At 39.8% G+C, this 23,256-nt stretch overlaps 2 protein-coding genes across 2 annotated transcripts; one reads left to right on the top strand and one right to left on the bottom strand.

The window, feature by feature from the left end:
• The first annotated feature begins 1,923 nt into the window (after nt 1-1,923).
• On the top strand, nt 1,924-9,877 carry c1qtnf6a (C1q and TNF related 6a). Its single transcript, XM_014972361.2, has 3 exons — nt 1,924-2,278; nt 4,852-5,052; nt 6,660-9,877. The coding sequence occupies exons 2-3, from the start codon at nt 4,866-4,868 to the stop codon at nt 7,205-7,207; spliced, it is 735 nt and encodes a 244-aa protein (XP_014827847.2). The 5' UTR covers nt 1,924-2,278; nt 4,852-4,865; the 3' UTR covers nt 7,208-9,877.
• A 1,128-nt stretch (nt 9,878-11,005) lies between these two features.
• On the bottom strand, nt 11,006-22,882 carry chst12a (carbohydrate (chondroitin 4) sulfotransferase 12a). Its single transcript, XM_088008197.1, has 5 exons — nt 21,721-22,882; nt 17,488-18,126; nt 15,585-15,737; nt 15,317-15,496; nt 11,006-14,409 (listed from the first exon to the last, which is right to left on the bottom strand). Exons 2-5 carry the CDS (start codon nt 17,851-17,853, stop codon nt 13,861-13,863), a joined length of 1,248 nt encoding a protein of 415 aa, XP_087864323.1. The 5' UTR covers nt 17,854-18,126; nt 21,721-22,882; the 3' UTR covers nt 11,006-13,860.
• Between the last annotated feature and the right edge of the window lie 374 nt (nt 22,883-23,256).

Genomic DNA, 23,256 nt, shown 5'->3' with positions numbered 1-23,256 from the left:
GCCACAGCAGACTATAAGCCACAGCAGACTATCAGCCACTGGTATCTCCGCCGCTCTGTTTTCCACAATCTGCTATTAAGAGCACAGCCCTGTGTCTCCAACGCCGAACCATGGATTCGTTCACGCTGAGTTTACATGCAGTGGTTATTGATCTGTACTGCCAGATCGATAACCTTCAACTTGAAAGCTGCATCACATGAACTTCTTCCTGTTGTTTCCATGATGAGGGGGTATGAGTTTGAAAACATTTCTCCGTAGTGTCTGCTGCTAACAAGAGCTTGTTCCAATTTTGACTTCCAATGATTCACTTCCTGCTAAAGCGCCCCCTGGTGGTTGAAGAAAAATCCACAGAAAAGCCGTATGGTTCAAAGCGTGGGAAAAAAGTAGAGGCTTATAGTCCGAAAAATATGGTATTAATACTGTGTTCCAGTTTTGCTCTGAACTGGGAAATCCTGACTTCTCAGTCGGAAAAATCCTGACTGTTACATGTTCCCAATCCAGATTTCCCACTGGGAAACTGAGAGCAACTCCGACTCCCCCCCAGTTACGACTTTGCGTTTCAACATGGCCGCTCCTCGCATCAGCAGTAGTGGTGGTGGGAAACGTGTTTATTTTACAAGACACGTGGTAAAAGTACGTCTAACATCAACGTTACATGTACCGCCCTGAAACGCAAAACTGAGCGAATTCAAACTGTTGTTTGCTTAAATTACGTTTGAGGGCGCCGCCATGTTGAAATTCCCACTTCTTAACTCCGAGTTCCCACTTCCCAGGTAACTGGAGCGCAGCGTTAAGACTTTGGTGAGGATTTCAGAGGGCAACAAGTGGGTTTATACATGACTAATAAGTTGCTATTTTTGGCTAGAACCAAAACCAAAACAATCTACACCGAGATCACCCTTCACCCAACGATTGGTACGGTTCCAAACGAACCCTACAGCAGATAGTTTGTGTTGCTCTGATACAGCAACCAGGAGAATACTGAAAACTTTTTCATGAAGCATGAAGCCTTGTACAACTTTCGGGACGTCAAAAAAAATCTGTTCATTTTGCTTGAAACAGCGCCCAGAAAAACACCAATTTGTGGATAACGTTCTGTGTGTTTTCACATGCAGTCTGGTTGGGGGGTCATTGTTCATTTGAAAAACCTCTTTTTGCCCAACGTTTAACTTCCTGGTTGATGTCTGGATATGTTTCTTTAACATCCGTTCATTATGTTTTTCTTCCCCAACAATTTGAATTGTTTTGAGAAGCGCACCAGTCCCTCCTTCTGCTTTGATATTAAAGACTTCACAGAGTCTTTAGCTTTTCTTTTGAGGTGGATTTGAACATTTTACACCAAAACTTATACATCTTTGAAATGCAGAGCCCGGTCTGCTCCCCGTAACTGTCTGAAGGACATAATTGTGTGAAGACATGAAACAATTAAAACTTAGGGATGTGAAATGACGCCCAGGGATGAAGCAGAATCTCAAAGACGCATAAGTCTCTTCCTTAAATTTTGTGGGTTAACCAATCAGAAAACAGCATATCTGAGGAAGGTAAATCTAGATTAAGTTGAATGTTGTGAATTAATCCAGAAGCGTACAAATCCACAGCATCATAATCTGGGAATAAAGATCTCAGTGGATGCAAACTTCTGAATTGAATAAAATAAAAAAAGAATTCGGTCTCATTTTCTTGCCATTTATCAGATAGAAGTAGTTTAGATAACCCAAACAGAACGCTTTTAGTCTTCCTCCCTCCAAGCAGCTGAACTCAAAACTCGACTCCAGAGCTAATCAAAACATTCCCTTTCTGTTTCCCCTCGTCTTTCCGCTGGATTCCCTCGTTCCTTGCAGCTGGTTCTCTGGAAATTTGAGAGGAATTCAGCACGGGAGAAAGGCGGGCCCTCCAGGGAGCGACGAGCAGCTTCCTGTGTGTCCAATCCAGAAAGTGTTTGTCAAGGCTTCATTAAACCTGAGCAGCAGTTGAAGTGAGATTTTCCCATCAGTCTGGGCGCTTTCAGAGTGATTAAAAACATTTCAAAACGATCAGGCATGGAAATCATACCCCACGCTTTTAGTTATTGGAAAAACGCAAGACGCTGTCGCTCTGTTTAACTCAGGGGTCAGCAGGAAACTGCTGAGCTTTGATCACCAGCTGGATGCTGCTGTTGCATAAACGGTCATGAAGGAGGGATCAGGAGAAAGAGGGATTTCCTCTCGGGGAAACTTCACTCACTCTTACAGAAACACGGGAAAGCTGCGGACTCGGGAATCTGCCTCCTGAAGCCAAGGTGAGGATCACTAACGTCCACTTTGTCTGGGTGATCAGTCTGTTAAGCTGCAGGTGCAAAACTGCTGCATGACACCGACATGCTTTGAAAAATAAGAAAACAAAACAAAAAACTACTGAGTAGGAAAGGGAAGCTGCAGGAGGTTCCTTCTTTAAATTTTTAAAATCTTGGTTTGATAACATAGCATGGGATTTGTTACAGAACACTGCTGTTTAGGAGACGCGTTCAGAAAAAAAGACAACCTCACTGTTATGTAATGTGCTAGTGATAAACACAGAGCAGCCATCTGTGTTTCAGAGAATCTCCACAGTAGATTTATGGTTCGAATGAAATGGGAAAAACAACCAAGTTTTTGGGACGAGCTGGGTTAGCTTAGTTTGAGCAAACTGCAGTGAAAGTTGAGTTTTTTATCGATCAGGTTCTAACTAAATGAAAACATTCACCCCGAAGGGCTTGTTGTTTGGACATAAAAAAGAAGAAGTAATCCATCCAGCACATCTGGTCATGACTGAAACAAGTTGCACTCCTCCTTCTGTGTGAGATTTGATTTGAGTAAAAAAATTCCTTAAATCAGGGACCGAGTTCAACTAAAAGTCGTTTCTGGAGGACAAACTGGTCCAACTCAAGCCAAATTATACAGAATCCATTCCAGTGTGTTAAGTTTCAGATTAAATGACGTGAAGGCTGGTTTTATGTTAATTATAAAGCAATATGTCGTCATTTGATCGTCTTCTTTCACGTTGGTAAAAAGCCACCTATCTTTGTAGCAATGCCTCCTCCTAATCAAGCATGTGGTGACAGTGGAGAGAAAATCTTTAACTTTTAACAGAACCAGACTGGACTTAATGTAGGTTGAAAAGAGATGTAACAATAAAGAAAACAAGAAAAAAAAAAACAACAACAATGATGCAAGGAACCAGGCGTACTTTCAACATGAAAGAAAAACAAACTTCATATGATGTATTAGCACATCAATGGCTATTTAACCAACTACAGTGAGAAAGTGAGAAAAATTGCAACAAAAAAAAGACCCTCAGCACAATACCACCAGCACTGTGTTTGAAAACTGAAACAGCTGAAACTCCTTCAACTATGTGTCAAGTTACTGTGGGCAAATAGCTCAATCTTTGTCTTGCTTGACCCAAGAAAACACTGAAAATGTTCCGTTTTGTTTTCCTTGAACTAGAAGAAATGTCTCATAAAACTCAAAAATATGTTTTCAAAGTAGAGAAATCCTATCTAGACCCGATTGGTCTGATACGTATGATTTTGATCAAATATTCCAGAAGATTCCTTCAAAAATTTGTCAGAATATTCCTTTAATTTAAGGTGGGAATCAGCTGCCGATGTCAGCGCAGTACTCACACTAGATACAGGGGGCAGCACTGATTCCCACTGCATTGACACGCAAAATGTAACAGATACTCTTTTAGTTTGCACATCATTTTTGTTTTTAGTTTTTTTGTCATGTGGCGCCCTTGTCTGGGGTGCCGCCCTGGGAGGATAGACATCAAAGGCTTTGGAAACCAGGATGAGTGAAAACAACAAAGAAAAACATCCTCCAGTGCTAAACTAAATACCTTATATGTGCATATTTGAACTTATAATCTTGGAATTAGTTTGGGGAAAAAAAGACTTTTCTAACTTCTATCATTCTTCTCAAGTTAGTTGCTGATTATTTGATTTATTTACTGCTATTCCTGATTATTTGACTTTATAAAAACATTAAGGAGGGTGCAGGGATACTTTGGACATCAAAATAATCCTCAAAAACCCAAAGTTGTCCATCTGCTTTTTTTTAAAGAGTTATTAGACCAGGTAAAATCATGGCATCCTGGAAAATGATTTAAATCACGTGTGTCAAACTCAAGGCGCGGGGGCCAAATCTGGCCCGCCTTAACTTTTTATGTAGAGGGAGACATAAATAGCACCGTCAAGATAACAGTGTGCTTAAATATTGTTTTATCTATCAAATCAAAGCAGTTTTTATCTGTTTACTGCCAAATTACATCAATCAGTCCCTCCACTTTTCTGCAAACTATCGTGGAAATTCACGCAAAATCAACAAATCCTTACAAAGTCGCATTTGCCATAAGTGCAAATATTTCAAAATTAGAAACTAAACACCTTGATTTTTATTGCAAAAAAATCCCCCAAAACAATTGCAAAATCCTGGAAGGACTGAAAAGATGCTCAATATTGCTTAATTTTAAGAATTTATTTATATTTTAACATTTTGTTGACAGGTTTTAGCAACAGATTATAACACAACCGGTGTTCTGAAAGATCATTTATGATCTTGATTTGGCCCAAAATCAAACTGAGTTCTACATGCCTGATTTAAAAACATTATTACAATCTCAGATCGATTATATTTATGCACACGATTATGACGTAATCATGTGCTAGAAAGTGTCCTAGTCTCTCTTCATTCAACCTGGCACATAGTTGGAAAAGCCTTTATTTAAGTGATATACTTTTAAGGACATACAGCATTTGTCTGAAGCTATTTATTATGCATTCCTGTATTGTAACTATTTATAATAATAATAATAATCTCCATATCTCTGCAGCCTTAAGGGCAGCCATGTTGGGTGTCGTCCTCCTCCTGCTCTCCTCCTCCTCTCCTGGGGTCACGGTTCCTCCTCCCAACACTCCCTGCAGCAGATGCTGTGACCACATGCCGCCAGCAGAGGGCAGCGGAGATCCTCCGACAGGGGAGTTCGGCCACGTCCCGGAGATTCGCACGTACATCAACATGACTATACTGAAAGGTGACTTGTTGCAAACGTGTTTTTTCTTTTTCTTTAAAAGCCGTAAATTAGAAATTAACTGAAAGAGAGTATTCCTCCACAAACCTGATTAATCAGGATTCACATATCCTTCATATTTTGTTGGGGGTAAACTCAACAAAATATTTGACATTTACTTGTAAAACAAATTGGAAGCCGTGCACTTCGTATTTATGTGTCAATTTCTGTTTTTCTACTGCATAAAACCCTAATCAGATAATCAAGTTTGTGATTTGATTAAAATGTGACAAATTAATGTGAATATTTTTTGCAATGCAGTGCTTGAATCAGCCCAGTTCTTACAGTAGAGCCAAAAATCCTTTGAGTTTATATTCATTTAAGAATGTAATTTTTAAAAGAGTTGGACTATTTGAACTTCTGATGTCTTCAATAAAGAATCTACAAGTTTAATTTGAGGAATAGAGTCAAGTTTACAGCACATTTCAGCAACAAAGCAGTTCAAGTGCTTAACATCACCATATCATAATGCAGTCATTATGAAACAAGCAGTAAATATAAAATTATCAAGCAAATACAAATCAGATATGATACTCAATACTGCTAATCAGGTGTGTTTCTTTAGCCCTGATTTAAAGGAACTCAGTGTTTCAGCTGTTTTGCAGTTTTCTGAACTTTTGTTCCAGATTTGTGGAGCATAGAGACTTAATTCTGCTTATTGGATTCATGAGTAAAAATTAAGTGCCGACCGGTTCCCCACAGCTTGCCGAAACTTCACCAAAACATTAGACGAGTCTTGCGTGACCTCCCCGTGTCCCCGTCTGCTGCAGGATGTTTTGTGGGTTTTCTTGGAAGCGCTGCCTCGTTTAAAAGCCGCCCACAGAAGGACGTGTCCATGTTTTTTTTGTGTGTGCGTGTGCGGATTGGTTATTACGACTTGGTTCATTTTCCTGCAGGAATGTTCACTTTCAGTGTTGCTGATCAGACAGATCAACCTCAGGGTGGAGTTTTTTCAGAAATGAAAGGATGTGGAGCTGATGGAGAGCAAGAGAGTCGGTTTCTATTAGCCTTTGCTCTGCATTTGTTTTTTTTGTTTTTGTTAGTAAACTTTTTTTTTTTTTTAAAAAGAGACATTTCCTTCACTTTTTTCTCCAATAAAGTATTTTTTATGCATTTTCAGTGGGTCTTAGTAACTAGGTGTTCAGTTGCATTTACTTTTAGGAGTATTTTATATTATGCTAGACTTTTTACTTGAATGATTTTGTTATGATGCATCACTGAGTAAAATTGTGTCAGCAATTTTAACCAAATACTAACCAGACACAGACACAAATCTGCAGTTTTTGTTGGTTTCAAAAGTTTTATATTGAAACATTTGGACTTACTTCGATATTTTTGTATTTATCTTATACATATGAATTATTTTCATTTTGGCCTTTAAAATACATCTGATTATGTCATGTTTTAGTATTAAATGACTGTTTTGGAGTAGCATTTTTACTAAATACTGTTTTTACTCTTAATTTGTTGTACGGCTGCGTTTTACTTTTACTTGGGTAAAAATATGTTCAACTTGAGTAAAGCTTTTGCCTACTCTACCCACCTCTGGTCTTCACACCAACCTCACTCAGGTGACAAAGGAGATCGTGGGGACAGAGGAACCCCAGGCAAAGTCGGACACGAAGGCCCTCCAGGGGCCCAAGGCGTGGCGGGGTCAAAGGGCAGCAAAGGCCACGCGGGTCCTCCGGGAGACCCCTGCAAGCTTCCGCACTCTGCCTTCTCCGTGGCCCGCCGGAAGTCCCTGCACAGCGACGACGCCTACCAGGCGGTGGTCTTCGACACGGTCTTCGTCAACCTCGACGGCGACTTCGACATGTTCCAGGGGAAGTTCCTCTGCCGGGTCGCCGGGGTCTACTTCTTCAACGTCAACATCCACACGTGGAACTTCAAGGAGACGTACCTGCACATCATGCAGAACGACACGGAGCGGGCCATCGTCTACGCCCAGCCCAGCGACCGCTCCATCATGCAGAGCCAGAGCGTCATGCTGGAGCTGCGGCCGCGCGACGCCGTGTGGGTGCGCCTGTTCAAGAGGGAGCGCGAGAACGCCATCTACAGCGATGACGTGGACGTCTACATCACGTTCAACGGATACCTCATCAAAGCCGGCGAGGAGTGAGAGAAACAGAGGGACATTTCGGTGAGGCTTTCTGAAAATGGAGTTAATTTGCTAAAGTGTTCACGCCGTTTTCACGTTTTGTCAGGTTACAGCCTCAAACTTAGATAAATCTCGCGATAAAACAGTAACATTTTTCTTGCCTGGCATGTCTTAAAATGTGCGCATAACGACTAAAACTCCATCCATCTTCCGTGTTTAAGGAAATAATTCCTTCAGCAAACAAGTATTTTTTGGCATAGTTTCTAGTATAAATATCTTGGTACATTTGAAATTAAGACAAAACTAACTTTTTAGCACCACAGAGGAGCTTGTTTTACGTCAATAATCCCTTAATATTGATGAAAACGTTCTAGATATAAGTGAAATAATCTGCCAGTGGAACAGGACATTTTACCTGGACAAAATCTGTCACCAAGGTGATGTACAGTATTTGTTTTTCTCCACCGTTTTGATCTCGTCTCAGCAAAACGTCTCTGTGTTTACTGTGTCCCTTACATGTGGTTTTCTTTTCCACACATCTATATTAACTATATTTATCATATTTTGGTAACGTCCAGCCTAACAAACAGGCTAAACTCTGTCAATACGGTATTACATCTGGTTTATCCCATAAAATTTAAATAAAAATAAAAACGTTGCGACATGAATAAAATGTGAAAAAGTTTAAGGATGTGAAAACCTTTGCAGCAGTTGATTGTTTTTTTTCGATTTTTAATTTGGGATTAAAAACCAAAACGTTAAAGGAGACATTATGTTGATGTTTTTCTGTTAAATTCTCAGCTTAGTTTTGGGGGCTGGCGTCGGTGGTGCTTGTGGTTCATCCATCCATTACTGGTCACTCACTCTGCCACGAATTTATAAAACTCTAAGGATTAAAGAGGAATAATTTGACTGCGATATCCTTCTTCTGTAAACCAATTTGTTAGAATGGATTGTAAGGTATAGGTTCTTTATTCTAGGACTTTGAAGTCCAAATTCACTTTATACTAACAGATCCGTAACAGCTTCATGTTTACTGTGTTGGAGTCATTTGGGAAACTTTAACTAAGTCAAGAAGCCACTGAATGCAGCATAACCACACTAGGAAATTCGACCCAGGACTGTAAATTTATGCTGGAAAGAAAATAGTTCTCTCTGAGGGGTTTTGACCCGACTTTCATTACAGACATTTCAGTACAACCTCAGGAAAATGTGTCAAATTGTGAAAGATGTGCAGGATAGTTAACAAACATCCTCAAAAATTGTTTTGAGGCTCTATTAAAGTCTTTCAGCATGTTGATGTAGGCTAAGAAAATGCAAATCGGTTCAGGGTTTCCCTCAGTGTTTTATAAGCCTGGCGGGCCACCAGGCTTACTTGTGCCCCATCAGGCTAGTCATTGCTTATTTATTTAAGTCTTTTTAAAATGTTTGCAGTTTTTAAGACTTTATAGCAGGGGTCCCCAAACTACGGCCCGCGGGCCGGATCCACATTTGGTCCGGCCCCCTGAACAATACCAGAGAGAGCATTCAGATTTTTTTTTTCATTTATTGTATTTTCCGGTTTATATGTGGATTTTTCTTCAACCACCAGGGGGCTCTTTAGCAGGAAGTGTGTCCTGTAAATTGTGGGGCGCATTGCTGCCATCTGTTGGACTTTTAGGGAACTGCTAGACTTTAATGTTATTTAATCAGTACGGTTGTTTGCTAGCGGTAGAGCAGATGAACACACGTCTGTTATGAACGCCGCATTCCAGGAAGCGATGCCTGTAAGTAGCAACTAATACTTCAAAACGAGCCTTTATGTTAACATATGAGAAATTAATATGCTAATGGAATATATACTAGTCAGTCCCAGTGACCGTTTCACTCATGGGTTTTGCCCAGTGCTTTCTGGGTCAATCAATCTCCCCCCCCGCCCCCCGCCAACAATCTCCGGCCCCCCACCAGAGAAGGGAAAAGTTATTTGGCCCTAACAGGAAAAAGTTTGGGGACCACTGCTTTATAGTAAGTGTTCATGTGTTAATTTTCCAATCTTTCAATAACACATAATTATCAAGTGATATTATCAAATTTCCTGTCAACTTCAAACATTTTTTAACTCAAAAACACGATGGGCTGCTGGATGAATGACTGCCCTAGCGCCCAACCACCAGGCTTAGCGAGTTTTCTGGAGGAAACCTTGTACGTTTCTTGCCAAAAAGTTTTTTTCTGTATGTTAGCACAAAACTGAACTCACTGAATTATCTTTCTGAATGACTCAGACTAGGGACAAGGAATAATAAAAAACTGATGTTGCCAAAAAATGTCAACAAACAAGATTTTATTTATTTATTCAATAACAAATAAATAAATGATGTATGCCTTAAAATTACTGTATACTCTATTCCAACTGTCTACATTCATTAGACACCAGAACATTCAACTATGTGAGTCCAAGATGATTGCACCTAAACTGCTTAGCAGATGTGTAAATATATGAAAAAAGGAAAATCATAACTAAAACCGTTCTGTTGGGTATGTTGTAAAGTGTTTAAGCTTGAGTTACAGATAACGGACATAAACTCAAACTTGAATAATATGCCTTTTGTTGTTTTGACTCATCACGAAGAAAATCTAGACCACTTTATAATTTTATCACTATGATATTTTGATATATGTTGTGTACTATTAAAAATATGGAGTGAAATTAAACTGTGTTCCTCGTGTCTATAAGAGACGATATCGATGAGATGGCGTCAGAAAATCAAACAGTATTATGTAAGGGAGCACCAGCAGGCGGCGCTGCAGGAGGAAACGGTGCCACTAGTTGGTCAGTAATGTCTCTTCACCAGCCAGCCTTCAGTCTCCATGGTAACCAGCTGTTCTGGATGAATACTAGCCTTGACGTTAACTCAGTTTCACTCTACAACATTAGGCTAACAGCTAATTGCTAGCAGTACTAGCATAGCACGTCCAGGTGCATTCAGAGGCGGCCATGGAGACTGTTAAAACAAGCTGGTTATTCTCACTTGTGGGTTTACATCCTTATCTATCAAAACAACAGGCATTAGGCATAGAGACAAAGTTAAGTATACTTATCAGAAGGAAGAGAAGCTTCTTCAAAATATAAGTAATGTCTTACAATGTCTTATAAGTAAAGATTATTCTTATCCAACCTTCAGTTTGTTCAAGGTTCTCTAATATTGTTCAGACTGCTATTTTCCTGTTCCTGTCCAAATCACATACATTTTACTTGAATGGCATGTTTTCATCTATTTTGAGGAGAAATTTGTGTCAACTCTTGCTTACACCAAATCAGTGATCTCTAATCAAATTATCTAAAATATTTTTGATTTGCCTAAAAGGAAGTACTGTGTAGATTTAAGATAAATCTTTAAATTGAACTAGCAGTGTCTGTTTGGTGTACTACCAATTCTATGTATTTAAAAAAATTATTTAAAAAAAATGTACAAAAATCAAAGATCAGTTTTTTTAGTTTTTTCTGTGAGCGAAAGAAGTGATTCTGGACGGTGTTTTGAATGGATCCAGTTGTAGTTCTTTAATTTGACCTCTAGATGGCAGCAAATCCCTGCTAATTAGCATTTAGTTGTGTTTTACTACTGGAATGTTTTAGAGAAAAAATCAGGCCCAGGAGCCAGCAGACCCAAGGCCGGAGTAGTTTAGCGTGTGATAAATGTAGATTTTAACATATTAGACAAAACAGACATAGTGAGAACCTAAAAGTCTGTCAGTATGTTTGTTGTAAGACTTAAAATGTAACTTGTTTCTGTAGCTTTAATTAGTGATGTTGAGTTGTCATTTGCAAAAAACACCACACACTCATATTCATTTGTTTTATTTGAACCATAAATAAATTCCTTTTTTGACTTGCAAACATTTCTGTTTCGATGTTACTTTTCCCCTTTGCCCATTGACAGAAAGAAAAAACAAAAATCAAAAGTTGGAATTTTACACAAGAAACATCAACAAAGAAGATGAATAGAAAACCAAAGGTATGAAAATACAACAGGACTTACAGTACAAACACAGCAGAGGTGGACTATGTCCACACCCACAGCATATGGCCACAAGATGAAGACAAAACTTCCCCCCGCCCCGTAAACAATTCTGCATAAAGATCATATTTAAAAATAAAAACATTAACAAAGAAACACCAACACGTCTGTGTCTATCACAACAAAGAGTCTGAACAACAGCGACATCCAGCATGGAGTGTGACACTATGAACACCAGCACAATGAAGGAGAATCCAAACAAACGGAGAGATTTATAGCAAAGTCCCACGTTAACAGTTCAGCCAAAAGGCTTTGTTTTTCTTTTGGTCCCTAAATGCAGTTGAAATCAACACTCAGTATATCAAATATTCCTTTTTGTGAGTCTGTGATCTTAGTAAAAATCAAGTCCTATAAAAATACTTTCTTTTTTTTAAGCTGTGTAAACTTTTAGCAACCAAAGGCACTGTCTTTTCCTCACTTTCATCACCTAAACCCATCGATTCATCAAGACCATAACTCCAGCCTCACATATTTCCTTTTAACTAAACACTATTCATGTTGAACCAGCTTCCAGCTGTGCAGGAGTTCATCAGAGCTCAAAGTAATGCTACAAAAACAATGCAATGCGCCGCATAATAAACGCAGAAGCAACCTGTGGACATCATGATTAGGGGTAAAGGACAGCATGTAGTTGCCGTCTGCAGCAAAGCTCAGCATCAGTAACGGGTTCTCGCTTGTTCTCCATTTTTGTTGTGTTCGTTTTTCCTTACCGTAATGTTTGTTTGGTTTGCTACCAATATGAAGCTTCTAAAAAGTTACAATCTTAAAACCATCAGACCGTTTCCACGTCTTAAAATTCCTTCTCAGATAAAGTATTTGAAGCATAAAGTAATGCTCCACTCCCCCTCCCCCACATGCTGCTGCACACTGCTGGTCAGCTGGCTGAAAGAATGCTACACCTTCCCATTGATTACAAAAAGACGGAAACTAAAGGCAGCCCTCCATCTTCCTCGTTAATCGTTACTAAACATGTATTTGAAATAAAAGTAGATCATGTTGCATTTTTTTAAAGAAAAAGTTGAGATTAACAATGTGAAAAAGATAACCTGTCATTTTATTTGCTTTAACATAAACTCTTATCGGTGTGGAGGTATAACAAGGTTTACAAAGTTACGGCCTTAAAACCGCGAGGGTTTTCTTCCACAGTTTGGCTTCAAGAGCAACGCATCGCTGCTCCTGCCGGTCAGGAGGCTGAAACACGGCCACCACACTTCTCCCTCGCTTCGGCTGGGAAAATACATGTAGACCTGGTGTGAAACTAAAGGTAGTGCTGCTTTAAGACGACTGACTGAACGCTAGAAAGGGAAGGTGTGAGCAATGAGCACAGCTAAATTCAGCGATTGGATTTCTGCTACTTTTTCACCTACATTATAGGCAGCATAATTGAAAGTTTAATAAACTAATATGCTATTTTCTGTGGAATCAAAGAGAACCTGTGATTAGTTTTTGTTTTCCTTTTGTGTTAGTACCATAATACTGATATTTTTACTCAAGGTTTTCATACCTTAAGTCTCTTAACTGCACTTTTCTCATTTTGTAACCACTTTCACATGTACTTCTGTATAATCTTCTATAAGTTACTATGTCGTATTCATGATCTGCTGTGTTTAAGTGGCTCTAATAAAGCTTAGAGCGTCCTCAGACTCATTTTTGTAAAGTAAGTTTAATCTACATGATCCTATGAAATACTAATTTTACCAAGGGAAGTAAACTTACAAGCAATTGTTATGAATATTTGTTTTAAGGTCGTGAAATCATGACGGCGTGAGTTAACCCAGACCTGTCTGAAAAGAAAACAAAAAGCAAAGACACAAATGAGAGATTTCCCTTTGAAAGAGATTTTTGAAAAACAAGCAGAGGCACATCTTTGTATTAGTAACCGTAAGAATATGTCTGAGACAAGCCGAGACAAACCCAGGTCACCAGCTGCCTGCTGCTGTGCTTCCTTATGCTGAGGCTACATCGTGGCAACCGGCTTCAAAACTAGCCAGACGCCAGCAGCTGTACTGAGTTTATAGCACGTATTTTGCACGCAGAACCTTGTATAACCGATATAAGTTAATCAGCTCGGTTTCAATGCACGAAAACATACTCTTAAAGTGTGGATACGAGGTAAAAAATAAACTTACTTCAACATAAAATCCCTTCCATGCTTAAAAACATTGCACTTTAAACAATGTGAAATGAACCAGCTAACTACTGATAGTGCAGTGATAATTTAAGATAATCTAGCAACACAAAAAAATAATCTAATTCCGTGCAATCGCAACCAAAACGGTCTCTGTGCATCGTTTTGTTTTTTAAACAGAGTGCTACCAAAGTGTGTGAATTTAGTCACAAAAGTGGGCACAGATGGCATCACATAAAAACATGGAGGTTAAAGTCCCTAAAGAGGGCAGAGGGACACACAGCTGAATGTAACTGCATGCTTCTTCTGTGACTTAATGAGGCAGAAAGGACGCCATGAGTGTTTCTAATCATGTGCACATTCAGTCCAGCAAAGACACGGCGCCTCTCGCTGGCCGTTGGGGCTGTGGCGCCCGCTCCTGTGATTTTAAAAACTACATTTCGCCCGGGCGTTTGCGCGTTGAGGATGAGAGTCCATCCTCAACGAGTCAATCACTCGTTGAGGATGGACTCTGGCCTGTCGTAACCAAAAAGCCGGAAGTCGGGCTCATAGAGCTTGTAGAGCTGCCGGCGTGCCTCCACAGGCACCGGACCGAACCAGTCCGTCTCCCAGCTGCTCGCCGTCAGATTCCTCTGCGAGGTGGGGAACTCCACCACGTTGTCCACCCGCAGCAGGCGCAGCAGGTGCTCGGCGTCCTCCTCCGCCGTTTCCAGGTGGCCCACGAAGTCGTACTGGATCTGGCATGGGTGGCAGAGGCGGTACACCTGCCGCCAGTGCTCGTTGAAGGGCATGTCCTTCTCGGTCTGCGGGTCCAGGAGGTACTGGGTGAAGTGGGAGAAGGACGGGCGGGCGCCCAGAGCGAAGGCCTCGTCCACGGAGGCCGGAGGCGTGGGCTGGTTGGCGTAGCGGCGCAGCATGACTTGTGCAAAGCGCCGGTAGAAGTCCTCGTTGCGCATCTCGAATTTGTTCCTGTAGGCGGAGATGAGACGCACAAACGGGTCCCGCACAAACAGGAACTTGGTGTACTTCTTCAGCTTCACCTGCCAAAGTTAGGTCCAGCGTTATTTTAAAATACACCAGAAAAATATATATCAAGGCATACTCTATTGCATTTTAGAGCAAAACATTCTCAATAGTCAGTCAACTAATTTAGCAATCAATTAATCGTTAACTAGAGCTTACAGACTCAAAAGAGGCCATTTGTTGAAAGAACAAAATATTCAGAGAAGTAGTGAAGAAAAAAACTGTACAAAATATATACATTTTGAATTTAAGGTATCTACACAGGTTCTACCCAGAACTCCTCAAATGACAGTTCTAGCTTCATCTGACTCAAATTCTGTAAAAAACTAAAATAAATAAAAATCTCCTGTTGCAGTTATTAATTGTTTAATCAAACAATTAGAAAAACCTTTTCACTTTATTCATGTGAAGTTGAGGAAAAGGGACAGAGCTTTCCACACGTTGATGCTGCAGATACATCCTCTGCAGCAAATTATCAAGAGTTCACTAAAGGATTTTAGGCAATAAAATGTATATTTTCTTGCTTAAAGAGTAATGCATTGTTTATTTCCATGTTTTAATTTATTCCTAAAATTGCATAAAACAGGCTAAGATGAAAAATTTTCAAAATGTTCAAATGATTAATCAGTTAATTGTCAGAATAATAAATAGATTAATTTATAACTAGAATAATCGTTAATCACAGCTCCAGTGTTAAGCAAAATCTTGGCTTCAAGTGAAGGAACGACTTGAAGCTGTGGACCGAGGATGCAACAAAGTTCAGGAGACGATGGACGGATCTAGTGGAGAGTTAACAGCCAGACCACTGTGTTCACGACATTTAGATGTTGGCTGTGCTGAAGCGTCTACTTTCTCAGGTCAGAAAATGCATTGTGATCTGAACACAGTCATGAAATTAAGTTGGCAGTATTTTTCAGAACTAACCTTCATGAGGTGCTTTGCGAACTTGCCGTAGCGCTTCCAGAACTTGTTGAAGGTAAAGTGCATGCTGCTGTTGTGGACCAGGTCCCTGGGGATGGCCAGAGGGTCTCTCTGAGGAGCGCCGTCCTGCTGCATGCTCTCGCTCAGGACGATCATGATGCGCTTCCAGTTGCTGCACGCTACCTGAAGTTACATTCACAGTAGAGAAACAGATCAACCCGATGTTATAAATGTGACAAAATGTACCAAACTGGCTAACCACCATGCGTACCTTGGGAACATAGCAGTAGATAATGCCGTGTCTGTCATCCACAATGAGATGATCCAGCTCTTTGTTAGGAATGTCATCAAACGAACGGTTTTTGCCCGGAAACGAAACGCTGTCGTTGGCGCAGACCTCCTGGAGTAACCGTCGCCTCTTTTCCTGATTATTCCATTTGGAGAAACAATTATGCAATAAATATCACATGTTGGCTTTTACACTGATTATTTCAACAAGAGTCAAGCATCAAAATTAAACACGTACAAGTGTTTTTATTAGAGGTGAACCGACTGCAGTTTTCTGGCCGATCATGGATCTTTTAAAAGTCTGACCTGTCGATTCCGACCAATAGCAATTTCTTTTGTTGAAAAAATCACTAAATATGGCGAAAATGTTGTTAAGTTAACCTTTGTGGAGATAGATAAGATCAGTGGAAAAGATCGGTTTAAAATGTTGGCATTGGCTGATTGCAGATCACCCAACATTAAAGAAATCGGGGCAGATTTATTTACGAATAATTGAATTAATCGTGATTAATCAATTATTAAAATAATTGTCAACTAATTATCAATCGATTAATCGTTAAATGCAGTATACAGACTCAAAAAAAGGCTATTTGGTGAAAAAACATGTTAAGAACAACAATTAAAACTACAATATATATGTGTGTGTGTATATATATATATATATATATATATATATATATATATATATATATATATATATATATATATATATATATATATGTATGCACACACATTTTGTATTTAAGATAAAATCACGTTTGTCTGTAAACATGCTTCACCCAAAACTCCTCTAGTGGCTTCACCTGGTTCAAATTCACTAGAGGGATGCTATGTTATTGAATTTTAGGCAACTAGATGTTTTCTTTATTTAAAAAATGAATTATATCTTGTAATGTAGTTCGATTACTGTATATATATAAAAAAAGAATTGGTAGTTAAATAAAAAATCTGAAGAAAGTGCCAATTTTTGTATCCAACTAATGAATTCAACTTCAGAAGAATCAATAGAATAATCAATCACCAGAAATAATTGTCAATTGCAGCAATAGACTTATCAATGCACTCCTCATATTTATGCGATGCTTTTCTCTCTTCAGCAGAAAACATCCCCACATCCATTTCAGGATGAATAATTGAGTGTTTATTTGCACAAAAAGCAACTTCTTGTAGCAAAAAGCAAAAGGTGAGAAAGGAAAGTCTTTTATGAATTGACCTTGTGGGCCGAGACGTTTCTACTATCTGAGTTTGACAGCAGAACATTCCTGCTACAAATACTGACTAAAACATGTACGACTTATTATTACTACTTATCAAAACAAAAACTGGAAGTTATGATGGAAAACCAGATTTAGGTAAACAGTTATCTACAACTATTAGGGCTGAAACAATTAATCAGATTGTGATTAATCACAATTAATCATCTACTGACATAACTGTCAACTAATTTAGTCAGCTATTAATTGCTAGCAGGGGCATACAGACTCAAAAAAATGCTAATTGCTGAAAGAGCAACATATTCAGAGCAGTAATTAAATCTAAACTATATTAAACTTATACATTTACCATTTAAGATATATATATAAAAAAAACTTTCTCTGTAAATATGCTCAACCCAGAACTGGGATAGTTTTAGCTTCACTTGGTTCAAATTCTGTTAAAAAGAAAAAATGTATCCTATTAAACTTCTTTCGGTATTCAATTATTAATCGGTTAATCTAAAAAAAAACTCAACAGATTAGCTTTGATCCAATTAATCATTAGAATAATAGATTAGTAAAATAATCATTAGTTGCAGCCCTAACAACTTTAGTCACGATTAGGTCACGGTTTGTCTGACCCTTTTATCCACCTCTTTCCGTCTAAAGCTGCCTGTCAGCTCAGCTCACCTGCCTCTCCCGCAGCTCCGCGGCAACCGGCGTCAAGTGAATCTTCCACTCCCTCCGGGGGACGTAGCGCTCCTCTGACTTCTCCGACTGGTTGCTGGAGTCCACCGGCACCGTGTCCGTGGGCTCCCCGGTTCCCGGCTCCAGGAACTGGTTGACGAAGGCGTCGATGTCGGACAGGAAGGACGGGGTCCGGGTGGTGTGGGGCCTCGGCTGGGGCGGCGGGTGGGGGACCTTGGGGCCCGGGGATACTGGGGTGTGCAGGTAGAGGTGAGCAGCTCCCACGTCGTCCCAGTAGATGATGATGAGGAGGATCATGAAAGCCGAGCCCAGAACCACAAAAATGCGGAACATCCTGGATGTTCCCATAGTGACAGCTGCTTGCTACAGAGTCACCATAGCAACAGACTTATGATTTTGCAGGGCGTCTGCACGGCGTTGCCATGGCAGCAGATTATAACAGACACCTGCGTGTTTTCTCATGCATGCACCGGCGGGACGTGGAGACTCGGTTTTGCTGCGGGGCTAAAAACAAACCAGAAGCCCCATGCGGGTGCGGTTAGAGACGCAGCGGCTTCAGAGGAGTCTGGGGTCGGATCGGGCCAAACATGACGGCAGGACTGGAGCCGGCCCGTCAATGACCTGTGGAGAAACGAACACAAAACACATGTTTGGACTCTTGAGAAAAAGTATCCAACGGATGACGACAAATCCTATTAAATCACATCTGAATCGTGTTCTTTGTCTCTTTTTGAAAACAACAACAAAAAGTCAAGGTCACACAAATCACAGCAACACCATCTAATGTTTTCTGGTGGAAGATATGAGCAAACTAACTGAGATGTTTTTCAAAGATAATTTTAGATGGCTTCATCAGATTTTAGATTTAAGCAAAACAAGCAGGCCTGTCCCGATAACAAATTTTACTGGGCGATAAACTGTCCCAGAAGTTATTGCGATAAACGATAATATTGTTGCCTTGAGACAATTTTCAAAAAATATAATGGTAAAGGCATAGTACTGCAAGAACACATTCCCAAAGATTGATCAATTTCTTATTTTAGTCTACATTTAATACTGGAAATTGAAGACATTTTAAATATCCAAAATAAACAAATAAAATGAAATATGAAGTCTTTGTAAACAAATCTGTCCTTCAAAAAACAAAGGGATAGTTAAGCCCAAAACACCAGATTGAAGATTTTTATCACCCACTTTTTGGAAAAAAGAGAAAAACAATAAATCATGCAAATGAATATTATTGAACTCGTTTTAATTTATCATGCAATTAACTGATTTATTGTTTAATAAATAAATTATTATTAATGATTTATTCTTTTTTTTAATGCTTTGCTTGTTGTTATTGGTGTTTAAATAAAACCTGCCAAGAGATGCGAAAGTTGATTTTACTTAGATTACATATTTTTTATTTTATTACAAATTATTTCAAGTTATATACAGTTAAAACTAAACATTTACACACAGTAAATAAAAAGACACACATTCATTTTCCTTCCTCAGTGCCTGAAGTTATGAAACAAAGTTTGAGGAAGTCTCGGGCGTGATTTATGGTAAGGCTTGTGCTGAATTTAGCATTCTGGCCCCACACCGCTTCCCAGCAGCAAGATCACAAACGTTTGTCAGATATTTTCAGGTCAGGGAGACTCGGCATACCAAAGAGGGATACGCTGAAGCCCGCAGCAGTGTTTGCTTTAAATGCCACGCCCTCCTCAGATAATAAAAGTGCCAGTGTGAGCCACCCTTGAAGGGAGAGGCGGTTATAAAACGCTTCGCGGCCTGACCTCGGCGCACGCTGCACGAGGGAGACACACAGATGCTCACTGTGCTCGCGCGCTAATTAGCTTGGAAGGGTCTGAAGTGGAGGCAGTGTCTGTTCCGTCCCCGAGTCGCATTTCCTGCATCTCGGGGATAATTGGGCTCCAGTCTTCTATACTTCTCCTTCCTGTTAGGATCAAAAGTCACGGAGCGTCATTTTCTCTCACCCCCCCCTCACCCCACTCACTTCTAAACTTGGAGCTGCCATGCATCGTGTTTCTGTAGCTTGTCTTCCCCTGAAGCGAAGAGGCAATTATTGACATGGAAACGTCTGTTAGGAGGCAGCAGACATCTCTCCTCTTCCTCCCTACAGACATTTCAGCTGCTGTCTTACTACATCGTGTTGTATTTATCATTGCCGTCGGCAACAACACGAGTGCTTCGGTGCAGTTTGCATTTCATAGACTAGTGGCGCATCAAATAACTCGTGCTGGGTCAAAGGCTGCCCATTTTCCTTTGACCGGCTCGGACCAGGCAGGTCACGTTCTGACAAATCCAAGTTTATTCTCAGTTTTTCCTGTTTAAAACTTGAATAATCCCATATTTCTAGCCTTCGAATACATTAAGAAAACAATTTATTCTGAGTTTAGTAAAAAGATAAGGGTTATAGATTTATGCTTGTACTGCGTAAGTGGGGATAGCTGCAGTAATCCCACTATTTTTCTGTTTCATTCAATTACCTCCATCAAGAAACTGAATTTTTTTTTCTCCTTTCATGCCCCACATTTATTACATTTAACTGCTTAATTAAAAACCAAGCTTACACCAGTGAGTCTGTTTGAGGTGATTTTCTGAGTTTTCAGAAGGAAATCCAGCAAGAACACCCACTGAAGCTGGAGTGTTTGTAAAAATCTTTCCGTGTTTTAAAGTCGCATCGAGTGAAACTCAGATAAATGTTGGCATCAAATTCATCCATAAGTGGTATAATAATGTGAACGCCTCCATTTTCTGAATTACTCAACCACTTTCAAAGATGGTGAAGCAAATTTATTTCCTCTTTTTCATGTGTTTTCAGTCCAGGGTTTCCCCCAGTGTATTATAAGCCTGGTGGGCCACCAGGCCTTACTTACCCACCCACCAGGCTAAGCATAATTTATTTAAGTTAAATGAGGCTTTTTATACTCCTGTAATGGTGATAGTAAAGACAGATTAAGCTAGGTTTATAGTTGACGCATTGATGGGCTTCACATACACTGCCTGTTCCTGCACCTCTGAATTTGTGTATCTTTTAACATTTTTAACACAAAAACATGGTGCATCACCAGTTTGCTGCCCTTGCACCCCTTCTGCCGGGTTCAGCCAGGTTTCTGGGGGAAACGCTGCAGTCTTATAGGCAAGAAGAAAATATTCAAATAGGTCAAAGTTGGTAAAAAAGAAAAGCTGAAAATCTGAATCAGCAAGGAAAAGCAGGTTTAAATTAGGTCACAATAACTGACCATCTAGGTTTAAAAACATTCAGCAATTTGAATTAGAGTTGGACAATATATCAAATTCCAATGCAGTTTCATTGTGTGTGACATTTTAATAGCAAAGCACTGTTTGAATGTGTTACTTATAATGATGTAATAACATTTAAGGGGGCATTCAAACTCTGAATGTTAACAACTTTAGTTGGTTGGATGGATTTTTACTGTCTTTAAAATCCAGAACAGTGGTGGAAAACAAAGAGACTATTATTAACAATGTTGCAATAGTCATCAATTGTAATGTTTTTTTGTTTTTGTTTTACTTTACATTAGGATTAATCCAAATGAAGTTATTGTGATGATTTCTGCTACTGTTATGAATGTGGATCCATAACACTATATTAAAAGAGATTTAAAAAGCATTATGGTTAGTTTTGTGTTTTAATTATTCCAAACTGATTAGAGAATCAGAGTAATTTAATTTCCCACCATGCATTTTCAAAGAGCTTGAACTTTGAGGTCGTGCCATTCACCTTAGTTGATGTCCGTATGAATTTAATTTCCCACCACGTCGCCCCCGTCTGTAACCTGGGCTGACCGCTCGGCTCATATGAATCCCTCCGTCCAGTCCGCAGCAGCCCTCAGCGGATGCCAGACCGGACACAATGCTACCTTTGACGGACGAGCGGAGGCTTGTTCCCTCACCCCGGGAGCCCTCAAACCCCAACCCGCCCGGGACTCGCTCGGTTACAGCGTCGTGTGCGGTGCATTTAGGCGAACACGTAAGACGAGTGGGTAAAGAAAACACCGAGTTTCAGTGGTCACGGTGGGGTTGTCACGCTGTCAGTGTGTCTAACGGTCAAACAAGTCCAAAGCACTGGGGCAAAGGAGCATGCAGGAGGAATGAGCAATAAAACCTTATAATATTTAGTATTATGGTCATATTTTTATGTAAAAAAAAGAACAAAGGCATGTAAGAACTACGCGTCCTCACCTCTTTTCCCTTTCGGCTCCTCTAGTCGCGTTAGCTGAGCCTGCCCTGTCGGCGCTCCGTGTGATGAGAGCCGCTGTTTTTTCCGTGGGAGATGGAGCGGGATCTCAGAGCGAAACACCGCGAGAGTTTGGTAGCCTGATGTTTCTGCAACGTGAGCTCGTGAGGGGGAGATAAATTCACTTTTCTGGGTCAGCTCCAACATGACATTTCTCTGATCCGGGATGATTCACGTATTTCCATCCTTCCCACGGGAACAGATGGTTAAAAATAACTTTAAAAACCCGACTGCAACATTAAATGTAAAAAAAAAAAATAACAAGAACGAGAGAAAAATAATAAACAGTTTATTACAGTTAGTCACTGTGACAATCGTTATCTTGATTAGGTGATAGTGAAGACAGTTAGCTGATTCATGTTGTAACCTAATCTGTGAGGGATCAGACATTGTGAAAAACATTTGCTTAGTGTAATCTCTTTTTTTTCCTAGCAGCTGGCTCAATTCCTTACACACACAGATAGTTTTACAACACAAAGTGGGGGAGGTAGCGCACCAAATTTAGCTTTTCTGCTCCATATACCTGATAGGAGCCGCACTGGGAATATTTTCCCACATATTTTCCATGCATGTACGATTGTTTGGCTTTCTTGGAAAATATGTTCCTCAAAATTCCCACTTTTCCCTCTAGAAAACCACAATAAACACTTGTGATGCTTTTTAAAAATGCTTTTCTTCATGTTTTACTCATTAAAACATAAAGATAGATATCAACAATAATGTGTTTTCTAGGTACAAGTTTGGACAGCCTTCCTCCTCATGTTAAGACCTCGCTATTAATCTTCAGGGAGACTAGTTTGCACTGCTCCTTAGATAATATATGAGGGTTTTCTTGCATGCGCTGCAGGTTTCAAGTTACTCTACAAATCTGGACTTTGACTCAGTCCAGCAATTTCAATTGCTTAGTTTTCAGTCAGTCCCTCGTGAATTTATTGATATTTTTGAGGTCGTTTATATGTTGTTGGATTCAGTTCTGCTTCAGCAATATTCCCTTTACAAATAAGTTGCAGGATTTCTGAGCTTCTCAATAATCTGACAGTGTTGCACCTTCAACAGCACTCCTTTCACTCATCCACTCAAAAAGGCTTCCTATTTGTAGCTTGTCTGCATTAAAATTAGTCAAGCAGTTAGTCAAAATTTCATCTTGAGATATCCTGTAGTTGTTTAGGCACATGTAGTTGTTGTTTTTTTCATTTACCTGTTAAGCTTGAAATGTCTTGACATGACACGTGGTGGGAAAAAAGACTTCTAGTAAAGATAAATGCACCATGTCCTTCAGATATTTATTCATAAAAGCTTCTGAAAAGCCACATGATTTTCCTTCCACTGCAATCCTGCAGCATTCTGTGTTGGTTTGGTCACATTGAGTCCCAATAAAACACACTGAAGTATGTGGTTGTGATGTCATAGAAAGTGAAATGCAGTCAGATTCAATAAAACAGAATATGCACTCATCTTTTAGATTAAAATTGGCTTTTGAA

The sequence above is a fragment of the Poecilia mexicana genome, unplaced genomic scaffold, assembly GCF_051168715.1.
Source record: "Poecilia mexicana isolate PSO_F unplaced genomic scaffold, ASM5116871v1 scaffold_8, whole genome shotgun sequence".
Lineage (NCBI taxonomy): Eukaryota > Metazoa > Chordata > Actinopteri > Cyprinodontiformes > Poeciliidae > Poecilia > Poecilia mexicana.
The sequence above is the reverse complement of the archived record's forward strand: the minus strand, read 5'-3'. Positions and strand labels throughout refer to the sequence as shown.

Excerpts from the sequence above, each read along its gene's own strand:
- c1qtnf6a (XM_014972361.2), top strand. The coding sequence starts at position 4,866 with ATGTTGGGTGTCGTCCTCCTCCTGCTCTCCTCCTCCTCTCCTGGGGTC. Across the intron at positions 5,053-6,659 it reads CAACATGACTATACTGAAAG|GTGACAAAGGAGATCGTGGG; the intron begins GTGACTTGTTGC and ends AACCTCACTCAG.
- chst12a (XM_088008197.1), bottom strand. The coding sequence starts at position 17,853 with ATGGGAACATCCAGGATGTTCCGCATTTTTGTGGTTCTGGGCTCGGCT. Across the intron at positions 15,738-17,487 it reads CGGAGCTGCGGGAGAGGCAG|GAAAAGAGGCGACGGTTACT; the intron begins GTGAGCTGAGCT and ends TGGAATAATCAG. Across the intron at positions 15,497-15,584 it reads TCTACTGCTATGTTCCCAAG|GTAGCGTGCAGCAACTGGAA; the intron begins GTACGCATGGTG and ends ATGTAACTTCAG.